This window comes from Lichenostomus cassidix, chromosome 1 (assembly GCF_008360975.1).
Source record: "Lichenostomus cassidix isolate B80296 chromosome 1, HeHo_3.0, whole genome shotgun sequence".
NCBI lineage: Eukaryota > Metazoa > Chordata > Aves > Passeriformes > Meliphagidae > Lichenostomus > Lichenostomus cassidix.
Window position 1 is genome coordinate 38,942,889 of NC_139479.1, and position 14,196 is coordinate 38,957,084.

Here is a 14,196-nt window from a genome sequence, read left to right on the forward strand (position 1 = left end):
ATGCTGTTGGGCTTCTGAGCCCAAAATGCTACATTGCTGCTTCATGTTCAACTTAAGTCTCCACCAAGACCATCAGGGCCTCTTCTGTAAAGTGATTTTCAGCTGCTCAGCCCACAGCTTGTACTGGTGCATGGTGTTACTCCTCTCTGATGCAGGAGTTTGCATTTGCCTTTGCTGAAATAAGATTCCTACCGACCCTTTTCTCCCCCTCTAAATGGCTGCAGAACCAACAGGTGTAACAACTACAAATCCAAGTTTTACATCACCTACAGGCTTGTTGAGAGAATGCTATGTCCTGCTGTCCAAGTTATGAATGAAGACACCAAACAGTATTGGCTCCAATCCACTTCACTCACTATTCTCACTATCCCATGTCAACATGCCCGATTTTAAATCCCATCCCCCCTGAAGTCAAGACTGGCAGGGTTATGACCTTGCAGCTGAATATTTCCTGACACACACTAAATGAACAGCCCTCACACAGACTATGAAATGCTTCTAGACAAACTGCTCTTTGCTTTAGCTAGCTTAAAAAATACATAGATATGATGTAATGAAGATCTTTTACACACAGCATCTTCACTGCTCTCAGGAGTCCTCTGTATGGAGACCTTTCAGTTTTGGACAGCACATATTTTGCCTTCCAAATCAAATGCACTCTTCTTCAACAGTTCACTTTAATTCCTGTGCTCTCTACCAGCTTTAAGAAGTGTTAAAATCTAACATCCGAAATGTTTGTTCAGCCCCTGAAAAAAATCTTTTCCATTAAACACATCCTTACAGGTGAATTTATTCTAAACAAATTTTAAGAGTCCTCATTTGAATATTAGCACCAGACAGGAGTTAAACAATCTGTTCTCCCTGATCTCAGAGGTGCTCAGTGATATAGCACACAGCTTACTCCAAAGGCTATGGCAATAAGTGAAACAATCTCATGAAACAAAAAATCCAAACTCAAAAATTCCCCAAAAAACCACAATAAAAGTGTCATAGCTTTTACAGATACTTGCAAATGTTTATGGTTAAGATACAGTAGAGACGGTTTCTTTGAATAAAACACAGCTGCTACTGTTTTTCAGCAGATCAAACATATGGAAAGAGAAGACTCCTCAAAAGACAAATTGCAAAACAAACAAATAAACAAATCCCAAACCCACACAATTTCCATTTAAAACTTGAATAGTTTCTCAGACTTTTTCATTCCCCTCCCCAAACACCTAGCTGTAACATTGTTAAAAGGCAGACATCATTTATACATTTTCACTGGACAGCATCAGCAAGACACTTGGCAAAAAATGAGTAGCGCTCTTGCAGACTCGTAATTTATTATTACAATAAAGCTCTTGTTCTTGACAAGAAAGATTACAGAGAGTGCAATAGCACAGAGTATCACTAGCTAGGTCTAATAATCTTTTAAAGCTTACAGGCTACATCTGGCATCCTCTAAGGCATTAATTTGACTACATACCTTATCTTTGATGCAACTGCAAAATCTGTGGAGTAAGATAAACACAGAGGCATTTGCTGACCCTTCTCTATTGAGCACAAGAGTGGCTCTAGTTTGCCACTTCCAAAAATTAAAAACATCTCAAACCAAATACCCACAGGAATTATCACTTTTAAGTACATTATTTCAACATTTAGAGCTGATACTACAGGATCCTTAATTAAGCTTAAAATAAAACCTTAAAAGATACAACAACGAAAAGATAGGATATCTTAGTTTGAAACAGGAATGAGTAAGAAATGAACTAATTCAGCTGATTACTCAGGAGCACGACAAACTCCCCCGTCGCCTGGAATCTTCAGATTAGAAGCAGCAGTTCTATTCAACAGGCAAAGTTTAGTTTTCCACAACTAACTACAAAGAAGCTACAGAACGAAAGCGATGGCCTCTGTTGTTAAAAAAAAAATTTATAATCAGAGTGCCTAATCAAAATAGCCCTCTTCAGCCTCAAAAATTAAGCACAATAAGATACTGACATTCATATCAAAATACTTTTATTGTTAAATGGGTTAAATCACACTTCATTCACAGCAAGTTTCCAAATGCCAGTGCCTGAAAGGAAAAATTACACAAACCAAATGATTTCCCAGACAAGACAAAGAAGTGAAAAGTCATGTTGATTGTTTCAGATCAGTTTTTCTCATGTTTTCCAAAAAGTAGCATACTGGGGTGATATAAAAAACGGTAAGAACAAGTTGGTCTACAGCAGTGAACAAAGGCAAAGAACCAGAGGACAAACAGACTGTGGGGAAAAACTGCACAGAAGACCCGAGTTTGCAGTCTCTTTTCACACCAAATGAACAGGCTCTTACCTGAAAATCCTCTTTTACAGCTTGTAGGTTATATGCAAAGAACTTCTGATAATGTTGGAAGAGCAGAGTCAATAGAATCGAGATGGCACTTGGGACTAGTAACAAACTCTTTGACAAAGGCGCTTTATCTTGAAGACAAAACAAACAAACCATTTTACAGAAAAGTCTTTCACATCCAAAAAGTGACATATTTTAACAGATGACTGGAAGACATAATGGCAGTGACACCACCTTGACTTTTTAGCTCAACAACTTCCCAAGTTCTCAAAAACTTGCAAATAGATAGGAAGAACACACTAACCAAAGGAAATCTTTACAGATATTAATGACAGTTAAAAACTTACCAGACACTTTGTTTTCAACATTGTCTCATGAAATTGTTTGGCTATAAATAAATCTAAGTTCTCTGCACCTATAGAGGTCATGTCCTCCAGTGCTGCCTTTCTAAGGCTCAATCACACTTCAGGAAATAAAATAATGACTCTTTCTTCTAGTAAAATATACAGGCACATCTAGTTAAATACTTCTGTTTCCTCTGTGTTAAGGATTAAGATTAGCTTTTTTCTTAGAGGCTATGAAGCAGGAACCACGTGAATAAATATCCTGAATAAACTGACTTTCTCTCTATTGCCCATAGATCCAGCATTCAAGGAAACACATCTAAGTCAATTTACATGAGATTCATCTTCCTTCTATTGAATCATTACAATTATTCATAAAGAAATTGCTAGAATCAGGATGTTTGTGAAATCAGAACTTCTTTCCCTTTAGGAGCATGACTTTCAGAAAGGACACTCAAAAGAAAGCAAGCAAAGAACACAGAAATCTGCAATACACATTTCACATTTACTAAAAATTGCCAAGTGGAATATCCAGCAGGAGTATACCCAGCAATTCCCCCTAACCTGTTGGTGCAGTTGACACAATAAAACACAAACTCTTGCCCAATAATTCAAGCCAATACAGAGACTCTGAAATATTATTTATTCTATGACTTTTCTCCTTTTCACACATGCAACCTGAATCACATTTACTTCCTTTCCAAACTCCTCAGCTATGGCACAGAATCCATTCATTTTCAGACAACTGTTTTTGCAGGCTATTACAAAATCCACAGCTCTGTTGTCATTCTTCTTAATATAATAAAAGTAGCAATGAGATTACTTTAGAAGTATTAATGGGAAGTAAAGAGCAGGTGCACAGGAGGAACAAATCTGCATGAAACAGCGTAATACAATAAATATTTATTGCCTGTCCAGACTAAAGTGACTACCATGAATGATTTTTTTCAACATCTGCTACACACTAGAACAGTGTGCTAGAAAAGGAAGACAGTAATAGGCACTAAAGACCAGATTTTAATTATGGCACAATCCCACTGCTATCGAAAACATGTTTCTTGCTACATAGTTTCGGCATGATCCTCATCCAAGTATTAACTGATGACGGCAAGAACAACTTTGATGGGCACTGTTAGCTGTTCACCACCTTGAAGTCTGCAGTGTTCTGATGTTCACCATGTGAAGAAAACATCTCTATGTGTGTCATAATGAAAACTTGTACTTAAAACTCTTAATTCAGTCCACACTCACACCTTTTGAGTTCATTATTTAAACATGCAGTTTCCATCTAAGTAAGTAAGGCCTTGAAGAACTATCCTTTTACAGAAATTGGGCAGTGGCTTGGATTGACACAGGTTGATGTTACTCTACTAAATGTATGCTCTACTTTTATCATTGCATGAGACACTCGTGAAGAAAGTCTGGCTGCTTCTCTTTTTTAATGCAAGGAAACTGTCCACCTTTCAATCTAATATCTTTCTTTGGGGATTTTTGCCCTCCTAAAATAAAGTCTGTATTCTTTAGCCATCCATTTTTTAAATTATTCATTATTCTGATTCAGTTGGGCTTTTCAAAACCATCTGAAGCCAGAGTACTGTAGAACACTGTGGAGGGAAAAAAGAAGCTGGAGCTTCCTGAAAGCCACTATGCACACAATGCACACACATATTCATTTGAAAGCTCAAGCAATACTCCCCCAGATAACTTAGTTAAATTAACGTTTCTTAACATGAAAAGGTCAATTTTATAATCAGGATACAGATTTTTTATACTTGAAAGTACAGCCCAGTTCAGAAGAATTGCATTAGTCACAACAGTAAAAATTGCTGAATTGTTTGATAAAAATTGTTGGTTTACTCTCAAATGTATTTATGTTATTTCATGAATTTTAAGAAATTTTCACAATAAATCATTAATCTTATAAAACCTTTTACATAAGGATCACATAACCAGAGAAAAACATGACAACAAAGTCTCTAGATATCCCACTGTGACTGTGTTTTTCCACCCAGGTTTAATATGTACGTTTTACTGAAATTTTTTTATAAAATTTTTTTAATTTTTACATTATAGGTAATACATACTTGAAATATATGTATCCTGTTCAGTAAATTCCTAATTTGAATGCATTCAAAAATAATCAACCAACAGAACTTCATCTGTTTTCTCCAAAAGTTTTTATTTTTATTATGCATTTTTATTAAAAGTCTCCTTTTAGCTTTCAGCTTAGACACCTTAAACCTTAATAGAGGAAAAGTACTTATTATTAGACGTGTGATCAAGTGAAAAACCACAGAAGCAACTAAGCCATGAATGTGACAGTCACCCAGAGGGAACATCACATGAGTAACGGAAACTTCTACTCTCCAGTTTCTCACAACGTCATCATGGTTGAGAAGTTAATTCCTGTCTGGTGAACTTGAAAAATGTAATAATACATCTTCTGAAATTCGTTTTCCAAGTATTTCACTGCACAGTGCAGCAGTTTGCTTTATCCCTCAAAAGCATATAGATCCTTATCAAGGACTGCTGTGAGGTCACAGGGAAGGAGCAACTCTCCCACTGCTGTGGGATGCCTCAACCATGTCAGACCAAAAATTACTAACAATCCCAGATTTTGCACAATCAGTTCCTTACTTACAATGCAAAGGTAAAATTTAGAAAGCAAAATTCCAGTCCAGTGGGTATGCAACCATGTGTGAGATGGAAACATGTACCACCAACCTACCATGGCACCGGAGTCTCGGTGCATGCAAGCACTCATGCAAATGTGCACAAGCAGAAAACACAGTATCTTTATACCACATACAGAAAGTAGCATTAAAGGATAAACACTCATTTTGACCAGGAAAGTTAAAATATATCAAATACTGCCTTCAAAGGCCTTGGAATAAATTTGCAATCTCAAAGTATTCCTTAAGTGGCATTTCTTTCAAACAACAGGCAGTAATAGCACTGGTGCTACACCACATCTACTGAGTGTACCTAACTACACAAAGAAATTTTGTTAATAACCAGCAGAATATGCCCACACTATGATGAAGAGCAAGGAATTAGCTTCCACTACAGATCTTTGCTTCTTCCTGGTGCAAAGGAGAAGTTCGCCCCCAAAACTGCCCTCACAATCTCATGGGCAAGTGCCCCAACCTTCATGCTACCAACTGCAGGAATGGGAAGCTGATCCCAAAATGTGACACAAATGAGAAATCCATCTCTGAGTCTCCACATTCCACCCCTGCACTTTATTACAAAGCCCACAAATCCTTCCACAACCTACTACTCTTCTGGCTGCCAGTACCACTTTTAAAATACAGAGAGTGGAGGATACAAGTGTCCATCTGTTATGAGCAGAGCGGGAGGCTTATGGCACAACTGCTGGAGTAGCAGCTACAGAAGCCACCGTTGCACTATTGACAAGAATGAGAAAGCTACAGCAACAGCTATAGTTTTTGAAATTATTTACTGTCCCTGCCTGTTCACTACTCGCAGGTGAAGTGACAGCAGATGGGCACACCAAAACAGACAGCCAAACCCAATCTACTGCTGCAGAAGAGCTCTTGAGGCAACAACTTCACCCCCTGGACTGATTTTCCAGGCTCAAAACTCGAGTGTTGACTTGAGGGAGGACCTCATTGCCAGCTGTTGTGAAGTGATGAGCCAGCTGATGAGCAGCAGCTGCAGAAACTCAAATTAGCTCAGGGCAATTTCTGTGGGGATCCCTACTGAGCTTACACCACAGCTACAGACAAAACATGCTGTGTAACAGCTCTTTTTTTCCACTATGATCTGCAACTTTCCCAAACCCAGCTGCTATAACGCAGGCACGTCACTTTCAAACAGAGAATTAACTGCTGTGGGCTACTAAAATGGCATGAAATACCCACAAACCATTTTTTTACATGCCGATACACAAGAGTTGTGAGTCTTTTAAACCATAACTGATACACATCTGAATGCACAGTACTTCCCAAATGCACTTACAGAATCTGCATTTTGGGTGATTGTTTTTCCTGCATTAAACCATCATGCAGATATTAATCTACTGTGTTCCATGACCTGTCCAAGAACCTGCAGTGGGCTCACCAACCAGCAGTGACGTTTGATTAAAAGTGAAAACAGTATCACTGTAGGAACAGTTTTCTACCAAATGCTTCTAAATTTAATACAGAATCTGAGAGGTGAATAACATATTACTATTAAGAAGGTCAACAAAGAAATCTGTGATCACACTTTTAACCTATTTTTTAAAGGCACAGGTAAGACTGTACCCACTTACCTATACATTTACTGTTTATAAAGCTGCTAGGTACAGCCTAGATAACAAACTATAAAAAAAAAAAGAAAAAAAGAGGAGGAAATACAAAAAGAAAAAGGAAAAAAACCCCTTTGTTTCTAAAAGCAACACTTGAAATACAAACTGGATCAGGTTGACAGTAACAAAAATAGTCACCCTATTGAGCAGACTTTTCTTCCTTCCAACCAGAGAGCCATGTTACCATACTGCTTTTGGTAAACACTGTCAGAAATATCAGGTATGGTTACACCACAAGACCATGTGGAGATCCCCACACGAGCTTGAAATGAAGCGAGCTAGCTCTGCAGAGGCAGGATAGCCACAGTTTTGAGGCCTTCAATGCTATGCTGTTCCCAGGACTCAAGGTAACCAGGCTGCACTGTAGCATGCTGATGTTACAAGCTAATTTGCTTTCCCATATAATACTGTACTGCATAATATTGCTACGCACAAAAGCCTTATGTATTCAATACATGCTTCATTTTTCCTTCAGTCATACCACAAAGCATCAATTTACATAGATTTATTATTTTCCTGACGCCTCTGCACAACATAGCTCAGTCCTGCCAGTTATGCAAGCAGAGGAACACAGAGATCCCTTCTTGCCTTGGGGATTTTTAACAAATTGCTAGCACTGCACTACAAGGTTCACAGAGAGGTAAAAGTCTAAGTTGCACTAGCAAGTTCAAAGGATTCTACTCCCTACTACTACAAGAAGTAGCTTGTGTGCAGTAGTCAAAGTAGTCAAATATTTTCCAGATCTAACAAGTGTATATGCTCTAAAACATGGACTCAGATTTTACCTTAATAAAGACTAACTCTTAACAGGCTTTCCTACTATACTCCTGTGCAGTACATATAAAGCATGGAGAATACTGGGAGGATATATTACAATGTCTGCAGAAAGGTTTGGTGCTTGTCTAACTGGTTTAAACTCTTGGTAAGGCCTTCCTGAGTAGCATACTTTGCTCCGGGGACACAGCCTCTTGGCAAACTAAGCAGCAGTACAGTAAAGCAAACAGCCAGGCCATTCCCACACTCATGCAAGCCTTTGCAGAACTGCTGAAGTGTTTCAGCAGCATTGTTCTCGGGACTGAAGCCATTGGCAGATTGCAACACAAGCAACCAGACTGGGTCTGACACCACAGCTCACCTCTCACGCACCCCTAAAGCCAGGTGCTGGCAGGATGCTCTGTGAACACACTGCAATGCTCTTTGACACGTCAGATCAACCGGGTTAGTGTTCTGATAAGCCATTTTTGCATGTGTCTGTGCTGTGGCTCCTATTAGTAACCAGAGTCACTGGCTCTTTTTTCCAGGGCATACCAGCTCTTCCAATATTCCAGATAACAGAAACAGTTTCCACAGCAAGGGCAAACTGTCTTTGTCCTCTTAAAAGGTGGTGTTTCTTGTTTCCTGGCTTCCCTATCTCATAGTTGTACCATGTATCAGGTATGTTTATTTTTATATTTACATCTCCTCGTCCAAACATTTTAGATGTTAATCACTCTGCCAGAGATGACACAGTAGGCTGCAGGAGCCTTCAGTGTGACCTGGCATGATCATTCTTATTGCTGCTGGACCAGGTGTCCACTTATTTTATCCAGGGTCACTGATACAGGTGCCATTATCCACCGACACTGCCTTCTGCCAGAGGTCACAGCTCCCAAGACCCAGGGCCAGAACACACATGTACAGCTCCCTGGTGCAACATCAGGCACCAATTCATTAACTACCTAAACCATCAGATTCTGCACATCAGTGATGGAATCCTACACACCTGCTGCTGCTGCAGAAACTTCTGCTACACAAACAGAAACAGAAGTCTGAGGGGCTGGGACATCTTAAACTGCCACAGTTGTGCCCCAGGCAAGCATATGCCACTGCCACCTAATTCCATGCCTCTCCTGGAGTTTGTCACTGCACCTGTACCAGCCAAGTGTTATAGTAAAAACCCACTTTAGGTCAATAGGTGAGTTCAGTAAGAATGTTATGTTGTACCTGTTTTTGAGAAGGAAAAAAAAAAAGACATACAACATGCAGTACGAAGCTGTATCAGGGAAGGTTTATGTTAGAAAAGTTCTTTACCCAGAGAGTGATCAGGCACTGGAACAGGCTTCCCCAGAAAAGTGGTCACAGCACCATATGTTTCTTATGATAACCATTTCCCACTCATCCTTCTGATGGACCTAAACTGGAAAAACTTGTAAATACTGACTGTGAGTTTCCACCTGTTCAGTCAAACATGGATGCTTTTCCCCCTACAATCTTTGTCATAGAATTATACACAGACACATTGAAAAGTCCCTGTACAGTATCTACTGGGGGGTGTGGGGACAGATAAAAAATCAGGAACCACAAATCAGGGTACAGTATTATCAGATCCATCTGAAAAAACACTCTTCCTTCTTTGGATTCCTCACACAAAACACAGCTACAACTAACACCCCTTCTTAAATGCCAGAATTATTTCCCCCTAGTCAGAGGGTGCTTTTGCACCTGAACTTGGATTTCACAGAATCACAGAATCAATTAAGTTGGAAAAGACCTCTGAGATCATCAAGTCTAACCTGTGACCAAACACCATGTTGTCAAGTAGACCATGGCACTGAGAGCCACATCCACTCTTTCTTTAAACACCTCCAGGGATAGTGACTCCACCACCTCCCTGGGCAGCCCCTTCCAATATCTAATCACCTTTTCTGTGAATTCCTCCTGAATGTCCAACCTGAACCTCCCCTGGCACAGCTCCAGGTAAGTCCCCTCATCCTGTTGCTAGTTACCTGGGAGAAGAGGCCAATCCCCACTTTGCTTCCTTTCAGGTCCTTTTAAAGAGTGAGAAGATCACCCCTCAACCTCCTTTTCTCCAGGCTAAACAACCCCAGCTCCCTCAGCTGCTCCTCATAGGACGTGCATTCCAGATACTCCATCAGCTCCACTGCCCTTCTCTGGACATGCTATAGCACCCCAATGCCCTTCCCAAACTGACTGGCCCAGAACTGTACACAGTATCCAAGGTGTGGCCTCATCAGTGCCAAGTACCGAGGGACAATCGCTGCCCTGGTCCTGCTGGTCACGCTATTTCTGATACAGGCCAGGATGCCATTGGCCTTCTCGGCCACCTGGCCACACTGTTGACTCATGTTCAGCTGACTGTCAACCAGCACCAGGTCATTTTCCTCCGGGCAGTTTTCCAAACACTCTTCTCCAGTTCTGTAGTGCTGCCTGGGGTGGTTGTGACCCAAGTGCAGGACCTGGCACTTGACCTTTTTGAACCTCATGCTGTTGCGTCTTGGCCCACTGATACAGCCTGTTCAGACACCTCTGCAGAGCCTGCCTGCCCTCCAGCAGATGCACTCTCCCACCCATTTTGTAGGAAGCACGCAGTTAGTCAGCAAAGCTTTGACTTGTCACTTGTCCTTGCCTGCTCTTAGGACTGTAGTGCCCAAGTCCACACCGCAGGCAGGTCAGTTCCTCACTGCTCCTTCCAGACGCTGCAGATTCTGTCCTGTAAACAAGCTCAGAGCCAAGCCCCGGTACCTGGGAAGTCAGTTCAGGTAGCAGCGGAACATGAAACTATTTACATGCGCTGTGTGTAAAAATAAAGCCAAGCAGAGCTGGGGGTACATTAGTCCTTACGTTTGCCTTATCAATAACCCAGTTTTAAAAAATAAGTTTCATTTCCCATTAAGAAAAGAGGGTTTTTTGCTTTTTCTGAGACGTATCTTGGCATGGAAGTCTATATCGATGTCTGCAGATGCATAAATACCCACAGAGACACACAGGGACATACAGACACATACACAGACAGACATACTCACAGACAGACACACACAGACAGACAGACAGACAGACACATACACAGACACACCCGCGGCTCCTCCCGCCGTCACGTAGTTTAAAAGTCCAGCCAGAGGGGACCGAAGCCAGCGGCTCCCCCGGGGCCGGCGGCAGCAGCGCCGCCCGCGCTCCCACCCCTGGCCGCCGCCCTCCCCGGACCGCGCGGGGCCGGTACTCACAGAACCCGTTGGAGCCGGTGCTGGTGAACATGGCAGCGGCCCGGCCCGGGCGGCGGGCGCGGCCGGCGGAGCCCCCGAGGTCGGGCAGCCCCTGCGGAGCCGCGGCGGGCCGGGGCCGGGGCCGGGGCTGGGGAGGGCTAAGGCGGCCGCGATGGGCCAAACGTCGCCGTCAGGCGACCGGGCGGCGCCCCCTGCCGGGCCTGCGGGGCCCGCCGGGCGGGTGGGGGCGCGTCAGTCTGCGTGTGTTATCGGTAATTACTCCTGCCTTCATTAACGGGAAGAACTCCTTTCCCCTGAGGGTGCCAGAGCACTGGAACAGGCTGCTCAGGGAGGGCGTGGGGTCTCCCTCTCTGCACACATTCGAAACCCACCTGCACACGTTCCTGTTTCACCTGCTCCAGGTGACCTTGCCTTGGCATTTGGGCCAAATGGTCTCCAGAATCCTCTTTCAGCCCGAACTGTTCTGTGATTCCGTGATCCAACACGATTTAAATTTTTAATTTGTAGGTGTCTTGAGGAAGCGTGGCTCCTCACACTTTGGCAAACTCTGCCCCTGGAGGCTCATCCTAATCTGGGGAGTCCAGCAGGTGAATGTCTCATTAGGAGCCGTGGGCAAGATGTCATTACAGCTAATGGAAACAGAGTCAACACAGACAGTCTGGAGAGCTTTTCAGCTGGTCAAATGAAGGTGCCTGCTTTAGGATTAAATTAATTGCTCCTTAGGCTCCACCTAGGGACAGCATTGAACAGATCACCATGAGCTCTAATGGCACATCTCGCATCAGCTCTCTACCAGCACCCAGAACGAGGTGAGCCAAATTCCAATTTCACAGGAGATGTGGTATGATGAGGCTGAAATTATTCGGGCACCAAATTTCACTGACATTTTCGAGTCCTTGTAGAAATCAGACTTTACTAAAATAAGTCATGCTAGGCATTTAAAAAGATGACAATACTCTGCAGCAGAAGGTGTGTGCACTTTGTGATGGAACTGTGGGCCTCCAAGTCACATTTATATTACTGCAGTACAAGACTGACAACAAATGTCACTCTGGAACATGTGACTTGTCAGCTAGGTAGCAATTTTAAAGTAGGCAACCAATAGTAACAACTTTTTAGGTAAGTAATATATTTCTTATATTCCATAAATTCTTATAGACCATAAACAAAGCATTTCAATATTTGCATTCAAGTGCAGCTATTAACTAGCACTCAGAAATGTTGATTTCCTGAATCTTTATAAACATAATCTCTTAAACACTGCCACGGGGACATAAAAAGACCTTATGCTTGGGTCCAGAATGACTTCAGCTGAATTCAGTATATCAGCATGTATTTTAAAATGGCCAATTTCCAGCACTAACTTCGGATTTCTGTTGCTCATTTGTCCTCTCTGTACAGGGCCTGCTTTAGGCAGGTAGGATTGGGATTCACAATCCGCTCACAGAGCAGGAGGTATGTCTAAACCAGCCAGGAGGAAGAGACAAAGGGATAGCACATTGGAAATCCTGACTTATCCCAAACTGAGGTTCTTTCCTCTGAAAAGAATCTAATTTGGATTCACAGCATGAAACCCATCGTGTATTTTGTGTCTTTGGCTACACACAACCAGCGTACTCTCTGCTGTTAAAGCACAGCTGGAAGAAATTATTTGCTGCAGAAATTTCCCTTCTTTCTTTCAAATGCAAATGGCTCTGGCTGCTGTATTTTACATATGCAAAGTCTGTCTTGCTAGTGTGCTGCTGAATGCCTGCAACCTCACATAAGTGACAGGCAACCCTCATTTCTAAGGAAAGGGAAGGTAAATAAGGAGGTGCAAAGCTGGTAATAGTTCCAGCATGAAACCTCTTTGGGAAAAGCTTGGGTGCCTCCTGAAACCTTAGGGATCTAATGAGGTACTCATGTTTTAATTAATTCCCATTTTGAACTTTTTTGATTAACCCCCGCTTAAAGTAACTAAGCCTTTTTGTGGCTCTGGCTTTACTATAGGTGAGGATAAAACTGAAAACTTTTCCAGTATTGCTGGTGTAATAGGCTTAAGCTTAGTTTTAGTGCTGAAGATAAAGCTCACTTTTATTTCTTTTCACAGTCTCACAGAACTGAGTGACAGAACAATCATTAATTTAGAAGTTTACAGTCCTAAGAGCCAAGACCTAGTGTTTTTCTGTTTTATAGTCTCTGTTTTGAAGATTTCCCTAGATTGATGTCCTACAAGGTAATCATATTAGAGGGATTCTCCTCTGCAACGTCAAGCACTGGAATTGGATTCAAGTCATAATCACTGAACATACCAGAGACTTAGGCATGTATCCTTCTGAACGAGGATGCATTTGGGCAAATATTTAAGGCCCATTTTGAAGGCAGCTCTGTGGGCTTATTAACATTGACAGATGCAGCAAAGCTGAATGAGTAGCAACAGCAGGCAAGCTTCTCCCAATAGGATACCGAAATACTTGCAGATTTGTCAATACTGCTGGAATACAGGGAGCTGGCTCTGAATCTATTTGCCACTACCTTATTAATGTCTACAAATATATTAGAGTCTGTGAAACACCTCATGATATCCCTTGTTAAAAAAAAAATTTAAGTCATTATTTCTGGGATTAGATCAGATGAGATCCACTATGTGTTTTTGAGAAAACTGCACACCCCTTGCTAATAGTTATAGTTTCACATACTGATTGAATAGTAGAGGAAATGTAGTTTTTGCCCTCAAATGCAGTGCCAGGCAGAGAGGTGTTTTTTATCCCAACACTGTCACTGTCAACTGGTAGCATGACATAAGAATAAAGCAAATTATTTACAATGTTAAAGTATACAGTGTCGACTACTTTGGAGTTAATAAAATCATCAGTCCTCATGCTTGCCTTGGAACATATCCCAGAATAGGAAGGTTAGCACTTATCTACTAATCTACTCAGAACAAGCTTAGAAGGCTTTGACACTGCTCAAATGTCAGCTTGAATATCTCCCATTTGTTTATTACATCTAGTCAGTGGGGTCAATTTGGCATGGTCAAAATGAAGTTATTTAAATTTCCTGCTCAAAAGAAGACCCCAGGAGACTGGAATTTATATTTCTAACAATTTTCTAACATGATTAAGGTGCTTTCTTCTGTGAACTTGTGATGTTTTTGAAGCAACTCTTAATTACTAATTAATCTCCAACAGTCAGATGGTCCCCTGGCATATAGAATGAAGGATAGCAGCACAGTAAAACAGGG

At 41.7% G+C, this 14,196-nt stretch overlaps 1 protein-coding gene and 1 long non-coding RNA gene across 2 annotated transcripts in view; one reads left to right on the top strand and one right to left on the bottom strand.

Annotated features, from left to right (window-relative positions):
• Positions 1 to 11,128, bottom strand: part of UBAC2 (UBA domain containing 2) — an 87,823-nt gene extending 76,695 nt beyond the window's left edge. The window contains exons 1-2 of the mRNA XM_085057250.1: positions 10,974 to 11,128; positions 2,320 to 2,447 (exon numbers count right to left, since the gene is read on the bottom strand). Coding sequence (XP_084913376.1) covers positions 2,320 to 2,447; positions 10,974 to 11,004 — 159 coding nt within the window. The 5' untranslated portion in view covers positions 11,005 to 11,128. The remainder of the gene's footprint in view (positions 1 to 2,319; positions 2,448 to 10,973) is intronic.
• Positions 11,129 to 11,229: 101 nt separating this feature from the next.
• LOC146444569 (uncharacterized) lies at positions 11,230 to 13,786 on the top strand. Its single transcript, XR_014851192.1, has 3 exons — positions 11,230 to 11,782; positions 12,375 to 12,428; positions 13,063 to 13,786. It is a non-coding gene; the product is annotated as an uncharacterized LOC146444569 (long non-coding RNA).
• Positions 13,787 to 14,196: the final 410 nt, after the last annotated feature.